General features: G+C 35.4%; 1 protein-coding gene across 3 annotated transcripts in view; it reads left to right on the top strand.

Annotated features, from left to right (window-relative positions):
* Nucleotides 1–24,012, top strand: part of Dcaf6 (DDB1 and CUL4 associated factor 6) — a 109,039-nt gene that overhangs the window by 54,866 nt on the left and 30,161 nt on the right. Inside the window, exons 11-13 of one of the 3 annotated variants that reach the window (XM_078022260.1) lie at nt 1,617–1,787; nt 9,814–9,873; nt 23,177–23,294. In XM_078022260.1, coding sequence (XP_077878386.1) covers nt 1,617–1,787; nt 9,814–9,873; nt 23,177–23,294 — 349 coding nt within the window. The remainder of the gene's footprint in view (nt 1–1,616; nt 1,788–9,813; nt 9,874–23,176; nt 23,295–24,012) is intronic. The other 2 variants (XM_078022261.1, XM_078022262.1) reach the window with 2 other exon arrangements.

Genomic DNA, 24,012 nt, shown 5'->3' on the forward strand with positions numbered 1-24,012 from the left:
AACATAAGAAGCTCTCTTGACTCCCTTTCCCCACCAACAATCTTCTTCTCTATTCCCTACCAATAAAACTTCTACCAAGAGTACATGTCCATGTGCTTTGTGTCTCTACTTTAATACCTCCCCATCCTCTTGAACCTGCTGTACTCTGATTCTGGCCCATATTATTACAATGAAACAGCTCTTTTCAATGTCATCAGTTACTTGTTGCAAAATCTAGAGCTCAGTATCTTCCAGTGCACCACCAGCATTTGATGATGCATACTTCATCCTTGACACACTTTCTTCACTTAACCCTGTGGAACTCTGGTTGCTCAGTTCTCCAATCCCCTGCCAAGCTGTCCTTTGTGCTCTTTCTCCTCTTAAACATTGATGTCCTCTGGGTTCAATTTGTAGACCTCTTCTGTCATCACTTGCTGTTTGGGGGCTTACAGTAATGTCACCAGTGACACTGGATTTCTGTCTCCTGTGAACATTGGACTGTTATCTAGTCTTCATTTGTCCACCTGCATGTGTATTCTCTCTTCTCCCCAGCTTGACTCTTCCTCTTCATTGTTCCCCACTTCGAGGAATGAAACTCTTTTTCTAGTTACTTAGGCCAAAAGCTTTGGGACCACTTTGTATGTAAACTTTCAACAAATTCTCTTGCCTGTACCTTTAAGCTGTATCTCACATCTTGACAAGCTTTCCACTGAGCATTTGCCCTTGCTCTTCATCCCACCTGGCACACTCTTTAGGTTCACTCCCTCACCTCCTTGAGGTCTTTGTTCCCAGGGGCCATGTACAAGATAGCATCTCCTCCCCACCATCTCCTTCCCTCACTTTATTTTGGCAGTTTCTTCGGTAAGTTACCACCATGGGACACTACAAACACTTGTGTGTGTTCATTTGCAGATGTCTGTTTTTCCCTTAGAACACAAACTCTGCAGGAGTAGGGACTTATTTTGTACACTACTTAATTTATTCTCAAAGCCTCATACATAGGAAACACTCAGCAAATACCTATTTGCAAAACTTCCTGTTATTTTTCTCTTCATCTGAATCATTTCTTCAGATAAAGGTTAAGAAAGCTTTTTAAGAGAGCTTTGTGAAGACTATAATGCATAACTTTTTATCACTTTAATTAAATTTTAGTAATTTGAGTGCAATTAGTGAAGTAACTTAAAAAAATTTTATGTATACATTAGATCATTTAAGCGATACTTTATAATTGGTATTTATTTCCTAGTGTCATTTTGTTAAAAATGTTAAAAGTGAAAATTAGGAAAGGAATGTTCAATTTCAAATCTTGTGCTGGTGATATAGTGTAGCTTAGTGGCAGAGTGTACAGCACAGTATTTTGCTTATGGAGGACCTTATTTTTATACTGTTTAATTACTTAAATATTCTTAGAAAAATGTGTCTAATTCATCATAGTTTTAAAGAGAAGCATTTGAGTGTCTGTTTATACTTTGTCTCATAATTAATGGCCAGTAATTTCTTCTTAAGCAGTAATTTGTTTTTATTTTTCATCTATGAGTGTTTAATTTATATTCTTCCCCTCTTTAATGTGTTACCAAATTCTTCTTATTTTCCACCTTATTACTTTCTCTTGACCTTTCTTTTCCTGTCTGTGTCAGAATTTTTAAGGGGGCCTGAGATAGCTTTGCTCCGTAAGCGCCTGCAACAACTGAGGCTTAAGAAGGCTGAGCAGCAGAGGCAGCAGGAGCTCGCTGCACGCGCCCAGCAGCAGCCTTCCATTCCTGATCAGTCTTCTCAGGAGGGCTCTTCCCAGGACCCTCAGGCTTCAGGTTATTAATGTCAAGTGTCCTTTAGCAGCTGATAACATTGTTGTTTAATCTTGCTCATAATGAGATGCTTCCCTATCTCCATTCAGACTGAGAGCTAATGCGCTTCAGCTTATTAGCTTATCCCTCCCTTGCACATAGCTGTGTCCACATCTCAAGTGAGGGGACAGATTGGCAGCAGCATTGGCCAGAGCTGTGAATATAAAATAATCCCTTATTTGTAACATATTTGGAGAAGGGCAAGTGTTTGTTACTTTTACAGCTTGGTGTACTTTCTAATAATTATCTAGTGAATTTAGAGCCTGCTGTTGTTTCTGTTGAAACTTTGTATATGCTGAAATGAATCTATGCTTATGGGCTCCTAGCTCTTCTTTGTTTGTTGCTTTAATAGTTAACTAATTCATAAACCTAGTAATGCTAGGCTTTAGAATTGTAGTTTGGTTAGGCCATGCTAACATGCTGAGTCAATCATTCCCTTCTGTCATGAGATTTTTTTTTTCAATATTTGTTCATTTGTCCTTTCTATATACAGTTAACTTCCTAATATATAGGACAGCCAAACTACTCCATGATCTCATTTTCCTGTTCTTATATTATCAAATTCTCATAAAATAGTGATAATCTGTGCCACTCTGGAGTATTTTGATGGCTTAATTCTTTTAAGAACAGAAAAGTTTATAATGCTCAATATTTGTTGGGAGAATTAATGAAAGGCACAACAAAAAATGTTACCTTAATATTTTTAAGGTGAACAATATGTATTGTAAATCCTGCAGCATAATTATTATAGTAGACGTTATAAATGTTCACTTAGGTTGTCATATTAATGAGTTTATAAGATGTTGACATTCTGCCATCCTGAGCATTGATGAGTTTGAGCATTAATTACTTTGGGGACTCCTATGTAATTACTTGAGATTAGTTTGTATTGTATGTGAGCAGAACTGGACAGCCATCACTTTATAAATATCTGTTCTAGTGAGTACGCTGGTGGCAAATGCATGTTGTATAATACTATGGAAATATAAAGTAAATCTTAGCCACTGTAATATAGATATGATGGTTGAGACAAATCATGTTCTTCATGTGTAATTCAATGTAATGTTAACAGAAATTTATCCAGGCAAAGATGTCTCTTGAGTGTTGTTGTTTTTTTTTTTCCTATAAGAGATCTCTTCCTACTCCTAAAACTAGCAGTAGGAAAGTTTGATCAGATTACAATAATGCCATTCATTAATAAAACTCTGTTAGCATTTTATGCTATAATAACACTCTAAACCAAAGTATTTTGAAAGTAAAAAGAAATGAAGCATAAAAATCAATAAAAAGGTAAATAATATGTCCCTACATCTATAAATATCTTTAAAAATACTGAAATTTAGCAGGTAACAAACCAAGTATTAAAGGGATGTATGAACAGAAAGCACAATTGTCTTCATCTACAAGAAAGAAGTATACATTGTAGATGTGAGAAAAATACTTTAACACTTATTAACCCTTCATATCTAGTTCAGAAATTTGAATTGAAACTGTTTTTTTTTTAGAATCACAAATTTAGGGTGATTATATGGCTTCCATGAATAAGATGGCTTTCTAATCTCTCAGTATTACTCTAGTTAATAACACCATCTGGCTTGTGTTCCTTAAAAAGCTAAAGTTGAGTAGACACTTTGCCAGATCCGAAAGTGAGAAACATCTTTTCCTTGTTATTGGGCATCATAGTTGGGGCCCTGAGGCAGTCCATGTGATCCAGTGTTAGAAGCCATGCTCCCACTCAGCCAGGCTGCACTCTTCACCTGGCAACAAGATGCTTGAATGTTTTGACAGCATGCAGGTGGGCCCTCATAAGTCTCACTGTGACACAACTTGTGTTCATTTGTCTGTGGCTCTTTTTACTCTGTCTTCACATGTCATAGGAACACTATTCATAATTGAAAGTTTTAAAAACTGTTAATAAGGGACAACTAATACCATTTATATACTTTGTCCACTTAGTAAGTTTTGGAAGTGAGGAAAAAAGAGTTTGTTTAATGCAAATGTCCTTTTCAGAACATACACATTATAAAAATACAGCATAGAGATTAATTTATGAAATTCAAAAGGGATAGGTTTTAACTGAATAACAATTATAAAAACCTAATGATTATATGCAGTTTTGTTTATGTGTATTTTGGACAGTAATTGATCCATTCTGTCACAATAGATGTTGCTACCCAGAATATAGAAAGCATCAAAATTAGCATTCTAGGTTTAAATATTTTAGTAATAGAAGAATATACATTTCTCATATATAAAAAGCATATTTCCCATTTTACCATATCTTTAGAGTAATGATCCTACCAGTAAATGGTACTTCTGTTGTACTTCCACCTAAGTTTTTTAGTATAAAGTGTTCAGAGGAGACGTGACTGATTTGAAAAGGATGAAATTTTAATAAGCATAAAAAGAGTTTCTTAACTATTACATTGTCTGGCAAATATTTCATACTCATTCAAGACACAGGACTCATGAGAATCTTTTGTGCAAGGTTAAGTGGAAGATGAACCCATAATACCTTATTTCTGTGGGGAAGTGAGATCAAAATATCAAACTACTATGCAGAAATAGTAATCTACATTTTTAGTGGATCATATAGGAAAGGATTTGATAGTAGTTAATGATAATCCCAAGTGGAATATTATCTATTTAGTTGTCAATATTTCTTGGCATTTGAAGACTAAAACATAATCCCAAGGTATCAAATGATACCACCTTCAGTTTCAAATTATTGTTTAAAGTGAGTTACATAAAGCGTTGTTAAAAGATTTTTAAAAGTGATTTTCCTTTTTTATTTTCAGCTGTGAACTCTTTCATCAGTCTTCTATGGAAGTTCTGATTTGAAAGATGTAGAAGTGGCTCTCTTGATTTAACAGTGGAGGGAGATGAGTGATGAGCCACCCTGCTTGCCCTCATGCTACCGGCCAGGCTCCTCTGGTCTTCCAAGCCCATTTTGAAAAGCACTGTTCTAAAAGAGTCTCTGATACCTACAAATGATAATCTTTCAGAGTTAATTTACAAAAATAAGATTTTTTCAAGTCAGAATATGTTATTTTAAAATATTTTTAAAGTATATACATATTTTTTTCTGGACTTTTAGGAAATATAACTATTTAGGGAATACAGTATAAATAATTTTCTAAACTTCTAGGAAATACATAAAAAATATCTGAGATTTTTGTTGTTGTTTAATTTTAATCACAAAGAGATACATTTTTCTTCATCATGTCATTATTTTGATGTTAGACTGACGAATTCTTGCCCCTGGCCCTAAGACTAGATAACCCTGGATATAGGTCATTTGACTGCCTTATGCTTCAGTTTCCCAATTACTAATTTATTTAGATACTATACCTTCCACAATTTGCAGAGGTGGCATAAAGGTGGGTTAGACTATATTGTATATATAGTATTTATGTTTCTTAATAATAGTAGCTTTTACTTACTATTTTAAAATGTCCTCACCTCAGGAACATTCAAGGTTGATAAGAGTTCAGGGATCTGTATTGAGCTGTATCAGTGTTTACCAGGTGAATACCCTAAATAGCTACTGCAGAGGCATTCAGCATATGGCTGATTTTAAGCCCAACTCTTCTTTTCCATTTCAGGTCATGGGTTGCTGGCTCCTGCTCAGAGTGACAGCACCCTGTGGATTCTGCTGGTACTGGCCCGACCACCACAGAGCCCCACTGGAGCATGGAGCCAGCCTAGAGAGGGTCAGGTAGGAACTGTTTTTTCACTCTATGGCACGGTTTTGCCAATTGGAAAAAAAAAAAAAAGTAACTTTTATACCCCAAAAAAGGGTATAAAACATTGGTGATTAATTTTGAAAAAGGGCTTTTCAAAACTGAGCCATATTGGAAAAAATCAGCACTTACCCGATCTTGTGCAAGTAGACTCACTATTTCCCCAGATTCCCCACAGTGTACATAATGGCAGTCACATTGTAGCATTTCTCAAATAGATACATTTGATCCATGTTTCTAGTGTTTATAAAAGTAGTTAGTTATATTTGCCTACTTCTGTAAGAACTTTTTAACTGCTTAAATGACAGAGTCCTAAGCAACTTTAAGTGATAATATGTTCCATAGTTTTCAGAACATTTTTGTGTTACTATTTTTCATTATCATATTTCTGAAAACCAGGGAAATAGCAATAACATTAATTGCCCTTTCTTATGTGCCACCTGAAAAGTTTATATGGATGACCTCATTAAGTCTTCATAAGAACACTATGTGGTAGATACTATGATAAGGCCCATTTTATACGTGGAAAAAGTGAGACTTAAGCAAGTTAAATAATTTGTCCAGAGTTACAATTTAACTGAGTAAAAAGCCACATTCAAAATCAAGAAGTGTGGATGAAGAGTTATTATTATTTATGTAACAACTATTATATATTGACAGTTATTGTCAGTCTTTTCTACAGGGGAAATTCTAGTGTTATTGGACTAAGATAATTTTCTCAAGACTGACCTGCAAATTTTTTTGGAAGTAATTGACCTCTAATATACACTGAGCTTAGTATAAATGAGCTTTTACTTAAAGTTTATTTCTACCTTAAAAATAATTTAATTCTAGATGGGCACAGTCGCGCATGCCTGTAACCCTAGCGGCTCAGGGAACTAAGGCAGGAGGATTGAAAGTTCAAAGCCAGCCTTAATAACTTAATAAGATCATGTCTCAAAATCAAAATAAAAAGTGCCAGGGATGTGGTTCAGTGGTTAAATGCCCCTGGGTTCAATCTCCAACACAAAATAAATAAATAATTTTAAACACTTTACATATGCTGATCAACCATATTGCATTTAACATTAAATTATCACTGGACCATATATTCAGGTTTTACTTTGTGGTGGTATTTCATAGAGAGATGGAAGCAATGTGGCAAACAGTTGAAGCAGTCAGTGTAAACTAATAAGTACAATTTTTTATATTTGCTCTTTTGATGGTTATTAATAACTTAAAAGCATTTTTAAGAGGAACTGTAGATAATGTATTTATGCACACTTAGTGGCATAAAAGCATGTCACTTAATATGTTTATGTAACAAGAAATACCTTCCAAAAACAGTTGCATTGTCCTGAGATTATAACTAAAATATTTTATTTTGAGGGATTTCTTCACAAAGATTAGCCTTTAAGATGTGTGGAATAACAAATAATTTTCCAGAAATGCACAATATCTGTAAGAGACTATAAAATCAAACAGGAAACCCTTTTAGTTTGGGAGTATTTTTCTGTCTTAATTTAAGATTTAATCTTTTAAATCTTTCAAGTCTGAAAACAGTTTTATAGAGATGACAGCATTCTAGATATTTGATTGATGTGGTTTCACTTCACTTCTTTAATTTTACTAAAAAACTTAAAAAAGATGAATTTACTTCAATAAGGTTTATGCATTCCATAATATTTTGGGACATATATTTGCAAAGAAGGTTTCTTGGAGGACTTATAGTTTTCTTTGAGCTCTTAATTATTAAATGAGAATACAATGATTATGTATGGTAAATCCAAAGAGATGAACTGTGTCTTACAAGGGACTTTTGAAAGAGATTTTTCCAATATTTATTTCACTGAGTCGCAGGTTTTTTTTAATTTTAAAGAGTATAATTTTATTTCTAAAGATTATTTATTGTTCTTCAGAAACAACAGTATTGAGTCTAACTCTGAAATCGGTAAGTGACAAGTCTTACAAAGCAAAGTAAAGCATAGTAGGTTAAGGAACTGATTGGAAGTCTACCATTTTGGCTTTCTTTTTAGTTTAACAAAGATTCCTTAACTGTCTAATGAAGAGGTAATGAGTAAGGATGAGTAACAACTATTCAATTAACTATCATGCTTCATCAAAATCTAGTAAGATAAAAATCTATGAGCAAACTGGTATGATATTAGAAAGTGGAAGAAGTTGAAGCAAGTAGCATGAGTAATGGGATATAGATGTTTAAATGTACAAATGAAAGCAATCAAATGATATAAAAGTGTCCTGAATCCAGGATACACTGTAAAACCTCCCTCCGTTATCCAGTTAAGGATGATCTTTACTTAAAACATTTACTTTTGGGGAAATGAAATGCCATCATGAGTAGAAGTGTCCCATTAATATTTACTAAGAGCTAGAGAATAGGATGTTAGAAATTAAGAATTATTTTTACATTTTTGGGAGAGCTATGCTTAGTGCCCACATTTTTTCTTTGACTATAGCTCTACAGGGATACTGAACTCAAGTCAAGAATGGAAAGGGGCTACCTCCTTATACAGGTTGAGTATCCTTTATCTGAAATGCTTAGGAACCAGAGTACTTCAAATTTAAATTTTTTGGATTTTTTAATATTTGCGTATACATTATGAGATATCTTGGGAGATCCAATCCAAGTCTAAACATGAAATTCATTAATGTTAATTCATTATGTGTTCTGTGTATGTCATACTCTTTAATACTGATGTAGATGGACACATTATCTTTATTTATTTATTTTTATGTGGTGCTGAGGATCAAACCCAGTGCCTCACACTCTACCACTGAGCTACAGCCCCAGCCCAACACTGATGTTTTTATTTCAACTTTGTTTTGACTCTGACCTGTCACGTGTCAGCTATCCAAAAACCTTTTGATTTTGGAGCAATTTCAAATTTTTGGATAAGGGATGCTCAGCCTGTATTCCCCAGTATTTTGATAAGGCTACTAGATCTACAGTTTGATAAGGAAGAAAGGAAAAGCTGAGGCCTAAAAGCATGCTAATTATTGTCAAAATCAAGTGTAAAATCAAAACTTAATGAGGCAGGGAATTGGTGACACGTGTCTGTGATCCCAGGTACTAGGAGGTTGAGGCAGGGTAATTAAAAATTTGAGGTCTCCCCATGCAACTTAATGAGACCCTTTCTCAAAATAAAATGGACTAGGGGTATTGCTCAGCAGTTGTGCACTTGTCCAGGGTTCAATCCCCAGTACTGCCAAAAAAAAAACCACAGGCAAGGGAGAGTTTTTTCTGTTTTATCAGGATGTCTTCCTAAACCAGAGTTTTTCACATAGTAAAATACAATTATTAGAAATTCTCATGTAGAAACATAGTATATCCAAAAGATAAAGACAAATCTGTTTTATTTGAAGCCAAAGAGCCCAGACTATTAAAAGCATTCTCCTTGCCTCTCTTTTTCTTTCCATACCAGGTACCTCTAAAGAAATCTAAGCTTGCCAGGCAGGGTGGCGCTGCCTATAATCCCAGTGACTTGGGAAGTTGAGGCAGGAGGATTGCAAGTTTTAGGCCAGCCTCAGTGACTTGATGAGACTCTGTCTCTAAAAAATAAAAAGGACTTGGGATGTAGATCAGTGGCACTGGGTTTGATCCCCAGTATCTCAAAAAAAAAAAAAAAGAAGAAGAAGAAGAAAAAGAAATCTAAGCTTTCACTGAGTATAGTTTTAATATGCACAATATATTCTAGAATTTTTAACATTATGTATGTTTCTATAAAAGTAATTACTTTGTTGAGTATCTTATAAACCATTTCCTTTGTCTAACATCTGGACTTGAGCTACTTGTTCAGCTTATGGTATAACAAACAACATCTCACTAAGTGCAGTGAGCATCTCGTTTCATGGTTTAAATTTTCCGCGAGATTTAGATTTGTATCAGGAGCTGGAGAGGGCATCTGAGAAGGACAGGGAGTTTCTCCTGTTCAGTGGCGATACCCCATTTCTCTTTTTATCTACCTTGTACTCTGTGCCTTTGCTGAAAGAATTTGAAGAAAAAAAAAAGTATGTGCATGGAAGTAGAAGAATATTTTCTCTACTTATTCTCAAAGTTGCTAAATGCTTGCCTGAAATAACAATCATAAGCACATGGCCTTGCTTACTCACTGCTTAGAGAAAACACCACAGTACTTACTTCTATTCCCCACCCTTATACATTGTTCCTTAAGCTTATAGATGATCATAACATTGCTGTGCAGTTTTCTGCTGCTTACTTTTAAGTTGAAATCTCATTTTTGTTTCAGATTCTCCTTCTTCTGTGGTTAACAAACAGCTCGGATCCATGTCACTTGACGAGCAACAGGGTGCGTGCAACAGGAGATGCGCTATGCCCATCCATCCATAGTTTTATTGCAATGCATAAACAAAGTTCTTTTTCATTTTTACATAGCATTTCATTTTGATTATGGTCTTAACATTAGTATTTTATAGACTTAATACCCCAGGTGGTATTGTGCACAAAGGGCCCCCTTGGCCTTTACAAATTATGCTCTGTGTAAGCTAATTTCTGTCTTTGAACTTTTATGGCAAATTTGAATTTTTTTCCTGTAACAGTGTTGTAGTGGATATAAACTATATCCATTTTAAATGCTAGGTATCTGTCATAAAATTATGTAGAACTGTGGGTATGTGGTTAGCATAATCACCTCATCACTCATTTAGGAAAAGTCATTTGAGCATAGTATTATTTCATTAGACTTTCATAGTAATGACACTTGATTTAGTCTGGTCTCATTTATCTGGTGATCTGACTTCTGTTAGCTTTAACTATAAGGAATATACTTAGGAACCCAGAGGTAAACTGAGAAGCCACCCATCAGAAGGGAAAATGGCTTCTACTTGGCACTTGCACTTTTTGAAGTATCAGAAGGGTGGACTTGTCTGAGAAGCCTTGAGGAGAACCTGATGATATAGATTACTTATTTTTCAAGCTTTTTTACTGGCCCATCAAATACAGCACAGAGAGGGAAGGAAGGCATTCTGACAAAAGGGGCCATCTGAGAAGAAGGGTGGAGAAAGGAAGACTATAAACAGCTAAAATAGCCTCTGTGGAATTAGGGCAAATGGGTTCCTCTCTCCACTCACAGTTCCCTGAAGTGTTCTAAGTATTTTATGACACAGTATCATAAATGTTACTAATTTTTGATGTTAGGTCATAAAGAAAAATTTAAAATGCTTTTATTTTTTTTTCACTATTAAAAAAGGCAGGTGGGTGGCCTGATAGAGTTTAGAAATATTTTTTTAAAGACATTTTCTTTTTCAAGTAGCAAAAGCTATAAGATTTGGTTGGCTGAAAGTTTACACATGTAAGCTGACTCACTTGTTAATAGCAATAGGGAAATTGAATATTTTTATATAGTGTGAAGTAGGTCTAATTTTAACTATATCTTAGCAAAATCTTTGAAAACAGTTTTTAAAACAGGGTAGAAAACTTCTGTACTTTGAACCTTAAATTATTCTACGTGAACTTGAGAATGACGAGTATTATTATAGGTTTTTTTTCCTGTAAGTGAAAAAAAAAATTAGTAATGACTTTGAGAACCAAGGAATTAAATGTTTTATCTTTATACATTTATTATAGAGAGAGCAACACAGAAGACTAACTAAAGTGAATCACAGTTATAGCATTATATATTAGACAGTGGCCAAATTCATACTCTTATTTTATATCAGTAATTTTCATAGATTGTATTAAATGTTAAATTCAATTTAAGTTGAGAATGTATGCATGATATGGGACATGACAAAAAGAGAAGAATCAAGCTGAACATGCAGATCTTTGAACTCAGCTCCTGTGTAAATGGTAATAATTCTAGTTTAGAAGTGGAAATTAAGAGGTTTTTTTGTCCCTGGGGCCATGTATAGTATAGTATGTCTTTTAGCCATGTAAGTAGAGAAGTGAGATCAAATATTGAGATGCTTTGGCAGAAAGTGCATTATAATAGACCATTAAAATGTAGCTTTGTGGTAAGACCTCTGAACAGAAATGTTGTAATGGTGGAAAATATATATCCAAATTATTTAAGTCCTTATTTTTTTTTTTACTTGCCTTTGCTTGGTAGGATTAATGTTCTGAGGGCTTCAATTAAGGGCTTAGGTTACCTGAAGATAACTTCTCCCAGAAAAGTTAAGGGAGACTGCCCACCACTGATCTGTCTCTTCTGGACTAATGTAATATTTTTTTTAGCTGCTCTTCTCACCCAGGCTGTCATCTATTCTCTACCAGCATCCAGAGTGACACTTTAAAGAATGTAAATATACTTGTGTCATTTATCAGCCTACAATTTTTTAATTGCTTCCATATAGGCCTTTAAAACAATCCAAATCCATGCCTTTGCTTACATGACCTGGCCCCATCTCTCTAGCCATGTCTCAGGCCACTCTGCTTGCTTGCTACAGTCTTGCCAGATAGCCTCCTTTCAGTCCTACCACTGAGTTCCTTTACCTCTCAAACCCCCGGACCTGCTTTTCCTTTACTAGAACTGCTTTTCTGTTAAGCAGCTTTTGTTTATCCTTTGAATCTCACTTTGTCAAAAATAATAAGGCCTCCCTGTCTTTTGTAGTTCTTTTCCTTTATGGCGTGTTATTTTCCCACATTTGCTTTATAATCATACATTAATTTAGGGGATTGTTTGTTTCTGTGTTGAATGAGTAAGTAAATTGATTGAATCTTTAAGCACTGGGAAGCTTGAGGAAAGTATTTCAGCTTGGGAAAAATGAGACCAGATTTAAATATTGGCAAGTGCATTTTGGAAGTTTTAAGAAAGATTGGTGGGAGGTTGTAATGGTAGGAGCACATAAGGGGCTGCTACTGCATTCGTCCAGTTGGAAACGATGAGGAAGTCAGTCTGAGGCCATAGCAGTGGGAAACGAGAATGGTCAAATTGGTTAAAAAAAAGTTTGAGAGGTAGAGTAAATGGGAGTTGGGCTGGGCTTTTAGCTCAGTGGTGCAGTGCCATCCTAGCATGCACCAAGCCCTGGTTCAATCTCCAGCACTGAAAAAGACAAGAATAAATGGGACTTTGGAACTGATTAGGTAGAAATGATGTCTGGGTAAGGTGATAGTGAACCATCAGCCAAAAGAGTTTCCAGGAGGAATAGCTGATTTTAGGGGAAAGAAATATCCCGTTAAGATATTGTTTTAAATGTAGAGTTTGAAGTGTGTCTTAATCTGTTTTCAGTTGCTATTAAAGAATACATTCATGTGAGTAATTTACAAAGGAAAGAGGTTTATTTTGGCTCACTATTCTCACTATATCTGCATGACTTCTTATAAGGACCTTGTGCTACTCCATGCATGGTTAAAAAGTGAAACAGCCAGGGCTGGAGTTGTGGCTCAGTGGTAGAGTGCTCGCCTAGCATGCATGAGGCCCTGGGTTCAATCCTCAGTACCACATAAAAATAAAATAAAGATGTGTCCACCTAAAACTAAAAAATAAATATTAAAAAAAAAGTAAACAGAGAAAGCTGAGGAAGCCAAATCCAGTTATAACAACTCATTCCAGAACTACCTGATGCAGTCTCCTGGAGAGGAGATCTCTTCTGCAAGTTGACATTAATCTTTTTGTAAGGATTCTGCCCCAAGACCCAAAGCCTCTCACAAGCCCCCGCCTTACAGCACTAGCATTGAGGAACATACAAATCATATTCAGACCATTAGATGTACAAATGGAGCAGTCTCATAGACGGCTATTTGGCTATATGATTTGGGAAGTCACCAGGAGTCAGAGGTCGAGATGAAACATTAGGAACCATACATTTATGGATAGTTGGAAAAAATGGGAATGGGTGATACTGTCTGTAAGAGGATGAAATGAAAAGAATCTGCTCTCCAGGGAAAAAGCAGAGCAAAAGGACCTGGCTTAGGGAGACTGGAAAAGAAGGGTGAGAGAAGTGAGGCAGGGCAGCAGGAACACCAAATCTAAAGGAAAGGCTTCCAGAGGGCTGCATTTGGAAGCACATGGGCTGTTGATTACTTGGACATGAGATTTGAGTTACAACATGATAGAAGTACAAACCTGATAGCAATGTGTGAGGAGGAAGGTTTAGGAAAAATGGAGACGTGAAAGCTCAGTTAAGAGTGAAGAGAGAGAAATGGTAGCAGTCTTCATACCATATTCAGACCTTGCTACAGCCTGAATGTGGTTTGTATGGTAGCGAGCTGTAGTTTGAAGACCAAGCATGTTCTACTTACAGATTAAGCACAGAAATTCTTTATTAATGACAGAGGGAGTAGTTAATGTCCTAATGTACAGTTATTAGTGCCCTATATGTACTGTAAAGGTCTTTAACCTTTCCTTTCCTTCTTGGTGCTGAGGTTTTCAACCCAGGGCCTCGTGTGTGGTAAGCACACACTACCTACCATTGAACTACACCCCCAGACCTTGAAGGTTTTAATCTTTACCAACATTCCTGTTCTGTTTTACCCTGTAAAATGTAAAAGGTAATACAGTTAACATTGTCTTTTTTAATGTATCTCTCAGTAATGATTGAGCATAATTTTTTTTTGTTTTTAAAGAGATGATGATGGTTTTTTAAAATTGTTACTGTAGTTTTATATTTATGCATTGGAATATTAATTCATCATCTTTCAAGTGCCCAGGCACTTTTCTGTGTAATTCCTAAAATTCTTTCTCTTTTTTTAAAAATATTTTTTAGTTGTTGATGAACCTTTATTTTTTATTTATTTGTATGTGGTGCTGAGAATCGAACCCAGTGCCTCATGCATGCTAGGTAAGCGTGCTACCACTGAGGCACAACCCCGGCCCCCTAAATTTCTTTATTTGAGGAGATTCCTAGGGATAACTTTGTTACTAATAAATTTTTTAAATTTTAATAGGCTTGCTTCACTGAAGAAAAGTTCATTTCTTTGAATAACTGTATACATTATTTTTAAATATTTTTAAAATTTTATTTTAGGGCTGGGGATGTGGCTCAAGCAGTAGCGCGCTTGCCTGACATGCGTGCGGCCCAGGTTCGATCCTCAGCACCACATACCAACAAAGATGTTGTGTCCGCCGAGAACTAAAGAATAAATATTAAAAATTCTCTCTCTCTCTCCCCTCTCTCACTCTCTCTTTAAAAAAAAAAATTTTATTTTAATGAGTTATACATGACTCTAGAATGCATTTTGATACATTATACATAAATGGAATATAATTTCTCATTCTTCTAGTTGTACATGATGTAGAGTTAACACTGGTCATATAATTGTGTGCATGTATACATTATTGAACTGGTTGATTGCAGTCAGTGTTTTTGCTTATTTGTATTGATTTTTTAAAACAAATTACAGTGTGATAAACAAAAGTATATTTACTCTAAACCTTCAGAGTTATAAATGCAGCTACCTGCTTGTTTTAGTAGTTTTAATTTAAGAAAGTGTCTCACTCTGTTGCCCAGTGGGTCTTAAATTCTTGGGTGAAAGCTGTCTTCCTACCTCAGTTCTAATTAGTGACATTTTTGATATTTTGGAAGTTAAACCCTATTTGTGTTGTGTGTGCACTTGGTTTACTCTCCTGTTAATCATATCTATAGCTGTACCTTCAGTTTGATTTCTAACTTACAATTGTCTATGATAAAAATGACTGACATCTGTTGAGTTTTTATGTAACACTGTGTTAAGCATTTTATGCATCTCATTCATCCTGATACTAATGAATGAATGTTATTATTAACCTCATTTTACTCATGAAGAAGCTAAGCATAAAAACAAATGAAATAAGTGCAAGAGCCACATTTGTATGTCTGCTTCATTTATTCAACTGAGGCTTCACTGCCTGTCTTGGCTCTAGGATGCATGGATGAATAAAACTAATGCTATCTGTTGTTAGAGACTGAATTGGTGAATAATAATAGGAACAATAGCACAGACACTTACTATCACGTCCACTTTGTACCGAGCATTGCTTTGAGCAGCTTTTATACATTCATTTCTTTAATCCTTACTGTGACCTTACTAAGTAGGCACTGTTGTTATCCCTGTTTTCCAGATGACACAACTGAGGCAAGGAGAAGTTAACAAACTTGTCTCGAGGTCACACGCAGTAAATGTTAGAAATGTGAGTCCAACCAGGCAACCTGGTTCCAGCACCTGCTCATAATCTCTGTGCTTTGCCTCATCTAATTGTAAAGACAGATGAGTGTGGTGAGTGTTATTGTAGGGCTACTTGTAAGGGAGCCTCATTCCTTCGCACAGCGGGCCAGGGACCCCATTCCTGAGGAGACCCCAGAGTTGAGTCAGCCAGCCAGGGGAGGTAGGTGTGCAAAGGTAAGCAGGAAGAGACATGCAGAACTCTGATAGTAGAATGAGGGAGAGAATTGCCTGGGCTCTAGGCCCAAACTGAGGAGGACCACCTGAGGTGTTAAATTTAAAATCAGAGGGAAGCTAATAAAGGATTTAAAAGAGGTAGGATTCCCTGATGTCCTGAATATAGAGATTGACTAGAGACAGTTACTGTTTTAGTCAGCTTTTCTGTACTGTGTCCTAAAGACCTGACAAGAGAAATGTAAAGGAGGAAAAGGTTTTATTTTGGTTCACAGTTTCAGAGGTTCAGTCCGTGGTTGGCTAACTGCACAGCTTGGGGCCTAAAGTGAGTCAGGACATCATGGTGAAAGGGTGTGGCAGAGGAAGGCAGCTCAGACCTGGCAACCAAGTAGCAGAGAGAGCTTTGCTTACCAGAGACAAAATATGTACCCTAAAGACACTCCCTGGTGACCTATTTCCTCCAGCCACACCTTACATGCCCACTGTCACTGCCCAGTTAGTCCATATCAGTGGCTTAATCCACTAATATTTGTCACACTTTTCATAATCTAATCATGTTACCTCTGAAAATCCTATTTTGTCTCACACATGAGCTTCTGGGGGACACCTCATATCTAAACACTAACAACCACTTAGGAAGTTCTCATAGTGATACATGATCTGGTAATAAAAGTAAGAAGAAATGTTTGGAATGAAATACTTAGGATATAGAATAAGTAAGACTTGCTAGTAGAGCCAGTGAGAGGAGGGGTTGAGAAGGAGTCCAGAGTGTAAGACTCGGTATCAGTTCAGAATTTTCATGCAGAAACATTTCAGTAAAGACATTCTGTTTGGAGGGACTAGGATCAAGGCACAGATCTGGAGTTTATCATATAACAAGTGCTCTTTTTTTTCCCCCCCTGAGGTTGTACACTTATTTGTGGTGCTTTGGGGAGTTACTGATGGAGATTAGCAGAAAACTTTTCGATAAGGGTGATTCCCACATTTTGATAGACACAATCTGGAATATGTGTGCTTTGATGGCTAATAGGCATAATCAGGCGTGTAAAGAAAGGAAAGGGTTTTTGGTAAATGGAGAAGGATTACATAAATTACTTTAAAATAATAATCATTGGCTACTAAGATTAATAACAAGGATAGCGTCTGTCCACGATAGAAGAGGCAGTTGTGGGGCAGTTTTCCTTGCAGAAGTGTTCTCTGTGTAAAGTTGTGGTTTTCATAGTTTTTTAATAGTTTTCGTCATAAGCATGTGTGCGTGGGAGCCCTGCTTTTTGATCTTCTGACACCGCTTTGTTAAGGTTGGGCATAAATAACTTCATTTTGATCATGGCAACTTTCAGTGCATATGGAGTTCAGAAAAGATGTCGGTTTAGAAGTAAATTGGAAATTTTCTGCATATAGAAATGTTAAGTAAGTGAAGCCATTGAAAGTCATTGAAATCAACTAGAATGAAGGTAAGAAGTAGAGGTGGAAGTAGATTATCTAAAACATCTTGAGAAAAACCAGGAAAATAATTGAAAATTAAAAATTTTGTGAGAGGAGAAGCTAGTAAAGGAGATTGAGAGGAGAAGTAGAGAGTGGATGGCAAAGAACAGTGTGGTGTCCTAAAGACGAGAGATCTAGTGGAAGATCTGAGAAGATCCCCCACTCTACTGGTGGTCTTGGAGAGGTGGTCACTGTCCTTAGTGGAGCAGTGCCTGGGGTGATGGCGCAGGAGTGAAGAGGTAGAGGTGAGAGCCAGGAAACCCCTCTCAGACCATTAAGGAGGGAGGGCAGTGGCTAGAGGTGTGTTTTTTCTGGAAATCACATTTTAACACAGTAACTTATCCACTCTGTAGTGTGTACGACAGGTTTTATTTTATTTATTTATTTTTTAAGATGAATATATACCAGAGGAAACAGTCATGAAAAGAAATGTTATTGATGCCATGCCTACATTTTTAAGAGTACTTTTGCAAGACTCATGAGGGTAGGCTTCTTTACCTTTTTTATTCCTGTATTGCTCTTAAGATTGAAAGTTAAGAAAGAAATAGGTTCTTAAACAAGTCTAATAGTTCTGAAAGGGAGATCCAGTAGAAAAGATAGAATCAGATTTCAACCTGTAAATCCTAGAGTGTAGAACAGGCAACAGTCCTGTTTTAGCTCAGTTTCCATCGCTGTGTTGTATCATCAAAATAGTTCTTGGATTAAAATTATTGTAATGGACATAGGGTGAGTTTTAATTGACAGAAGAAAATTTGACTACAATATTATATCTAAAAGATTACATAGAAGAGAATTCTTAATGTATGTCATTACTGAAATTGTACTTGTTTTTAACTTTATTTATAGACCCAGGCATGAAAATCCATTTTTAGAGTGAAATGCTTTGCCTCACAGTTGTCTTTATGATAGATAGGTGTTTTCTGATAGATTCCATTCCAAGAAGCAGCATTCCTCTGTGAATCGAAACATGTTCCTCCTACATATGATTTGTATCCTGTAATATAGAATCTTCAGACAAGTTGGAGATTTCCTGATCTATGAAAATGGAAGGTTTTGCATTGGTTTAGAAACTAGACCTTAGGAATTTGCCTTTTCTTCTACATAATACAAGTAAGATGGTCTGAAACATTTGAATAGACTATATTGTTGTCATGCCTACATTTTTTCAGAAGTTTTCACCATATATTTTATTCTAGTTTAGTTTGATTTTTTTAAATATTTGTTATAAAGAGGGCTGAGGTTTTGCCTTAGTGGTAGAGTGCTTGCCTAGCATGTGTGAGGCACTGGATTTGATCCTCAGCACCACATAAAAATAAATAAAATAAAGGTATTGTGTGTATCTACAAGTATTTTTTAAAAATTAGCTGGGCACAGTGGCGCATGCCTGAATTCCTGTGGCTCTGGAGGCTGAGGCAGGAGGATCCTGAGTTCAAAGCCAGCCTCAGCAAAGTGAGGCACTAAGCAACTCGTCGAGACCCTGTCTCTAAATAAAATGCAAAATAGGGGGGCTAGGGTTGTGGTTCAGTGGCCCAAGCACCCCTGAGTTCAATCCCTAGTACCAAATAAATAAATATATGAAAATATTTGGTATGATGAAATGAGAAATATTGTATTATAGGTTTCCATATTGTAGAAAATCTCTTTAATTATTATTTTAATATGTCCCACAACTTATCCCAGCTATATAGTTAGCTAATATATAGTCATACCCAGCAGCAGATAGCAATGTTAGACATGGTGGTTCTAAATAAGTTATTATTGCTAGTATCCTCATTAATTATCTTCATTTTGAATGCATTGTTTAAATTTTCACATAGTCCAGGTCTCCAGGGGTATTCTAGTTAAGGATCTATGCATTAATATCAGCATTTAGATCTGTAACATTCAAATCAGTATAAAAATAGACTTAAGTACCAGATAGTATGTTTTATATTATTATTATCACACCTAATTTTTGGTATGTCTTGTACCATTTTTATAGCACCACTAATGATTATAATTTCATGGTGGAAACATACAGATTAAACTGTTTCAAAGTATATGTATTACAAAAAGTAATTTATGGTATTACTGGAAGACTTGGAAAATATTTCATTATATATAATAGGTAAAAGTATTGCTTTCAAAGTATATTTCAGCCCATTTTGAATTTTTTTTTTTTTTTTTTTTAGCCAACACACTGGCTTGAAATGTCCCTAGTATCATTTCTAGAAAGAATCTTTTTAATTTGGCTTCCTGAGTCTCATGATAATTGACTTTTCTGTTGTGAAAATTAAGTCCTTTATACTGTTTCACCTTAATTTTTATGTGATTACTACTCTGCTTCTGAAGCATATGTTTTCAGTCAGTGGTAGTTTACCTGGATAGCACTCTAAGCTGCTAATTAGTTGTTTTAAATAGTTATAAATACTAAACAATATAAATAGATATCTAAAAATAGCCATTTAATTAACAAGAGTGATTTTTTTCCCTCCATTGCATTTCTGTGTGGCTGAGCACACCAAAAGGGAATTCTCCTGTTGTGTTTTTAGAAGAAGGAAAAATGTACGCTGGAAGACACATAGCTTTCCCGTAGTCCAGGGCCAAAAATCACAGTTGAGCTACCAGAGCTTTTATCAGTTATATCAATGTTGCTGATATGAATTGTATATCATTTTTGAGGAATTTTGACACTGACAATTGATATTTTTATTTAAAATTGATAATTTAAGTATATTTTATTTTTTTATTCAGATTATTTCTAAGTCAGTATATTAAGAACTTTGATGGGAAATGCTGTGTAACAGAAAAAAAATGTTCAGCATTGTGTAAAATGGAGATGACACTTGCTACAAAGATCTTAAACACAGTTAATACATGTGTGTGTGTGTTCATGCACATCTTGATGGTCAGGCTCAGTAAATTGCAGCTATTACTGTGACTGTGCTTTCTGAATAAAGCCAATTGTACATTTAGGTGAAGTTTTAAACCCTAAGGCTTTTAAATAAAAACCTACTTGTTATTAAGGAAACATTTCAGTAATGTATACTATGTGTTATGTAAGTAAGGCTGTGAAAAAAAACTGTTTAAAAAGTATGTGTTTGAGCCACCTTCTGACACACAACAAGTTTAGGAAATTTTAGATGTTTGCAGTTATTTTTTTAAATGTAAAAATAAAACATTTGATTTTTTTTCTTTAGGTCTTTTGTAGATTTTCTTAAACATTTGTAGCTTGAAATATGCACTTTATCACAAACATGGTGAGTGCATTCATTATTAACTCAGGATTCTACATTACTGAGAAAATTCAACCTGATATGTGATCACACAGTGGAGGATTCAGCTAGGAAGAGGCTGGTGGAAGGAAGCTATGAAGTGAGTTTTGAACCTTAGGTAGACTCCCACTAATACCACAGAAAAGGAAAACAGGTTCTGTGTTTTGTACTGTTTCTGCCAGAGACACAAATTTGTCTATGTGCAAGCTATAAGGAAATCACTACCCTTAGGAGTCTGGAGATTTGGTAACTACATGGAAGTATCCATTTTTAGAGTGAAGGGCCAGTTTTATACAGGCTTGATGAGTTCATTAACAACTTCAATGAGCAAATTCTGTCAACTGTAATCATTTTATAATTAAATGAATGCTCTCATGTTTTATATGATTTATAATATACAGTACATTCCTGAGATATTGAATAACTGTAGTAGCTACCCTAGGAAAAAAGTTTCAGTTGTTACTGATCATCTCAGAGGACTTCTTGCTGGGGGGATGGGACTGTATAAATTTAAACGTGTTTCTGCATGATTTTGATCTCTTTGTTTGCTATATTCCTCTGGTCCTAGCTTGTAAATATCTGCAGCTGTCTCTCTTTAATTTTCTCAAAAGGGAGATTTTGAAAGAGCATTTAAATTTCACAAAACTTCTTGTGTATAATCAAGGTAGGCCTCAGAAATTCAGTCTAGCCTTCTCTCCTGAGCTTGCTTTTGTTTCCCATTCCTTCTTCACCCTTAAAGGAAAAACAGATAGCAAAACACTTTATGAGATACTGTGAGAGAAAATGGAAGAACTAGCCCCAATTGTGCTTCTCATTTCCCTGATCATCCAAATCTTTGTCTGTCCCTGCCAATGCGGGGAACCTAAAGACCTTAGCGACTGGCAGCAAAGGGACCAAAGTTGCAGCTAATTGAAGAAGGGGGAAAACTGTGAGGACAAATGGCTAGTGAGAGGTGTGAGAGGTGAATTTTTTGAAGATGATCAAGATGAGGAGTGATGTTTTTAAAGTATAATTCTTAATCATTTTATCTAAGCTAAAAGTCCATTCATTCATTTATTTTACTGTTTGGTAAAATAACTTCAAACACTGAATGTAATACTGAATCTTTGACAGTTGTAATGAGCTCTTTTTAGCAGCTGTTGATAATCAGAACATAGTTACAACAAAAATTATACAGAAAGTTATTTACCATTCGGGATGCCAACTCTGTGATTCACAGTATTTTCAGATGAGAATTGATTTCATAGGACAGAGTTTCTCATGAGTTAAGACATTGGTACTGTCAATTTAACTGCTCACTTCTTGGGAGTCAAGAGATGACTTCTACAGTTCTGTATTTGAAGTCTTATTGTCTTTCATATGATAAAAGCTAAAGCAGAGGTTCTGCTGCCACATCTTCAAGAGGAATGAAAAGCGTTATGTCCTTCATTGTAATATAAAGTGGAACTAGCAATCAAAATGCCTGAGCCGGCCTTTGAGTATAGTTTAGTGATAGAGAGCTTGCCTAGTGTGCATGGGACCAGAGTTCGATCCCCAGTACTGCAAAAAACAAAAACCTTAAGCAATTGAGTTTTATCAAGTTGTAATTGCTTTCATTTTTTTCCACCAAAAGAAGCAGCTTATGTTTAGTAATGTTACATTAGTCCTGTGTTCAATATAAGAAACTAATCATGATATTAGAAGTTTTTCTTTCTGCAGCAGCTAGTGAAAGTGTCATATATTTGACTGTATATTCATTTTATTCCCTGTGTACTTTAATGTTTCCCCAAGATCGCAGGCATCATAAAGTGAAAATTTTCTAAAGTGCTATCTTTATGTTTGAATATTTATATCCTCCTTTGAAGGAGCTTTGGAACAGTATATATCAATTTCTGTAGAGTTGATTTTATTTGTCATTTAATAAGACTTTATATAAATGAACCATATGTGTATATATATATATATATGGACATATATGTAAGAATTTATATGTATAGATATCCCCCTATAATTCTTGATTTTGCTTTCCGTAATTAAGAAACAAATTCCTTGTAAGATTAGTCAAGAATAGAAGATGAAGTATACCAAAAATGTGTAATATTATTACAAAGTTTTAGAAAATATTCAAGCATAATAAACACCCCCTCTATGGAGTGCAGGCCATGATCTCTCACTGGAGGATAGATCTGAATTTGAGAGAGCAGGAAATTCAGTAGCATATAATTACAGCAGAATTCCTGCAGAGCCCTGGCCTCTTTGTGTCTTGGTGTTCCTGAAGGAGCCCACATGAGTTAGTCTCGATGCTCCAACAACTAAAGAATAATAACCATGAGCTTTCTGTTAAATGAAGGTGCCAGTTGATAATGTATGTCACTGCATATTAATATTCTGTTTCCATAACAATTAAATATGGTTCTCAGTGTATTTGATTTCCCTCTGAATCAAGAGGAGTCATTCAGTGCTAGAATTTGATGCAGGGCTACCTGACATTTCAAATGAGAATTATAACAGATATGAGAATTACGACAAGGACAGTCTAATTTAAATTTTATAAATTTTAGGAAATGTCATATTTTTACTGGTTTCAAAGACATTTTCAAATGTTTTAAACACAATTTTCAGATAACAGTAATGAAAAGCTGAGCCCCAAACCAGGGACAGGTGAACCAGTTTTAAGTTTGCACTACAGCACAGAAGGAACAACTACAAGCACAATAAAACTGAACTTTACAGATGAATGGTAAGTTAATCTTTTTGTGAAGATGTTCTTAGCCATTTTGTAGGATTGTGTGAGATGTGCATTTTTAGCTTTTTATCATCTTTATGTTTTGATTTGCTATAATGTATTGGTTCTCAAACTATCAGTGTGCTTCACAATTATGTGGAGAGCTTGTTAAAACAGATTGATGGACCCCACTTTAGCTATGTTTGGCGTGTGATCTGAGAAGTTGCATTTCTAGAAATTTTTCAGATGATGTTGATGTTGCTTATCCTGGCATATTTCTTCTGATAGAAAATATAAATAATATTAATAACCTTCAAATTATTAGTGTAAAAATGTGGAGTCTTGGTTCTATGTACAAATGTGCATTTATGTAGGACTTTTGTTGTTTCACAACCTAATTTTAATTATACTGAATATATCTATTCTCCCCTGCTTTTGTCTTATATTAAATATTCCCATCTTACTATTCTTCATAAATATTATCTTACTAGTTCATCAGATAGATATGGTGTGAATGACTTAAGCATTTTCCTAATTCTGTTGTCCATCATCCCCTAGTTCCCCCCACCACTACCACCATGTACCAGGGACTGAACCCCCGCGGGTGCTTTGCCACTGAGCTGTATCTCCAATCCTTGTTATTTTTGAGGCAGGGTCTCTCTTAAGTTGCTGAGAATGGCCTCTAACTCGACATCCTCATGTCTCGGCTTCCCAAGTTGCTGGGATTACAGGT

The sequence above is a fragment of the Ictidomys tridecemlineatus genome, chromosome 10 (assembly GCF_052094955.1).
Source record: "Ictidomys tridecemlineatus isolate mIctTri1 chromosome 10, mIctTri1.hap1, whole genome shotgun sequence".
NCBI lineage: Eukaryota > Metazoa > Chordata > Mammalia > Rodentia > Sciuridae > Ictidomys > Ictidomys tridecemlineatus.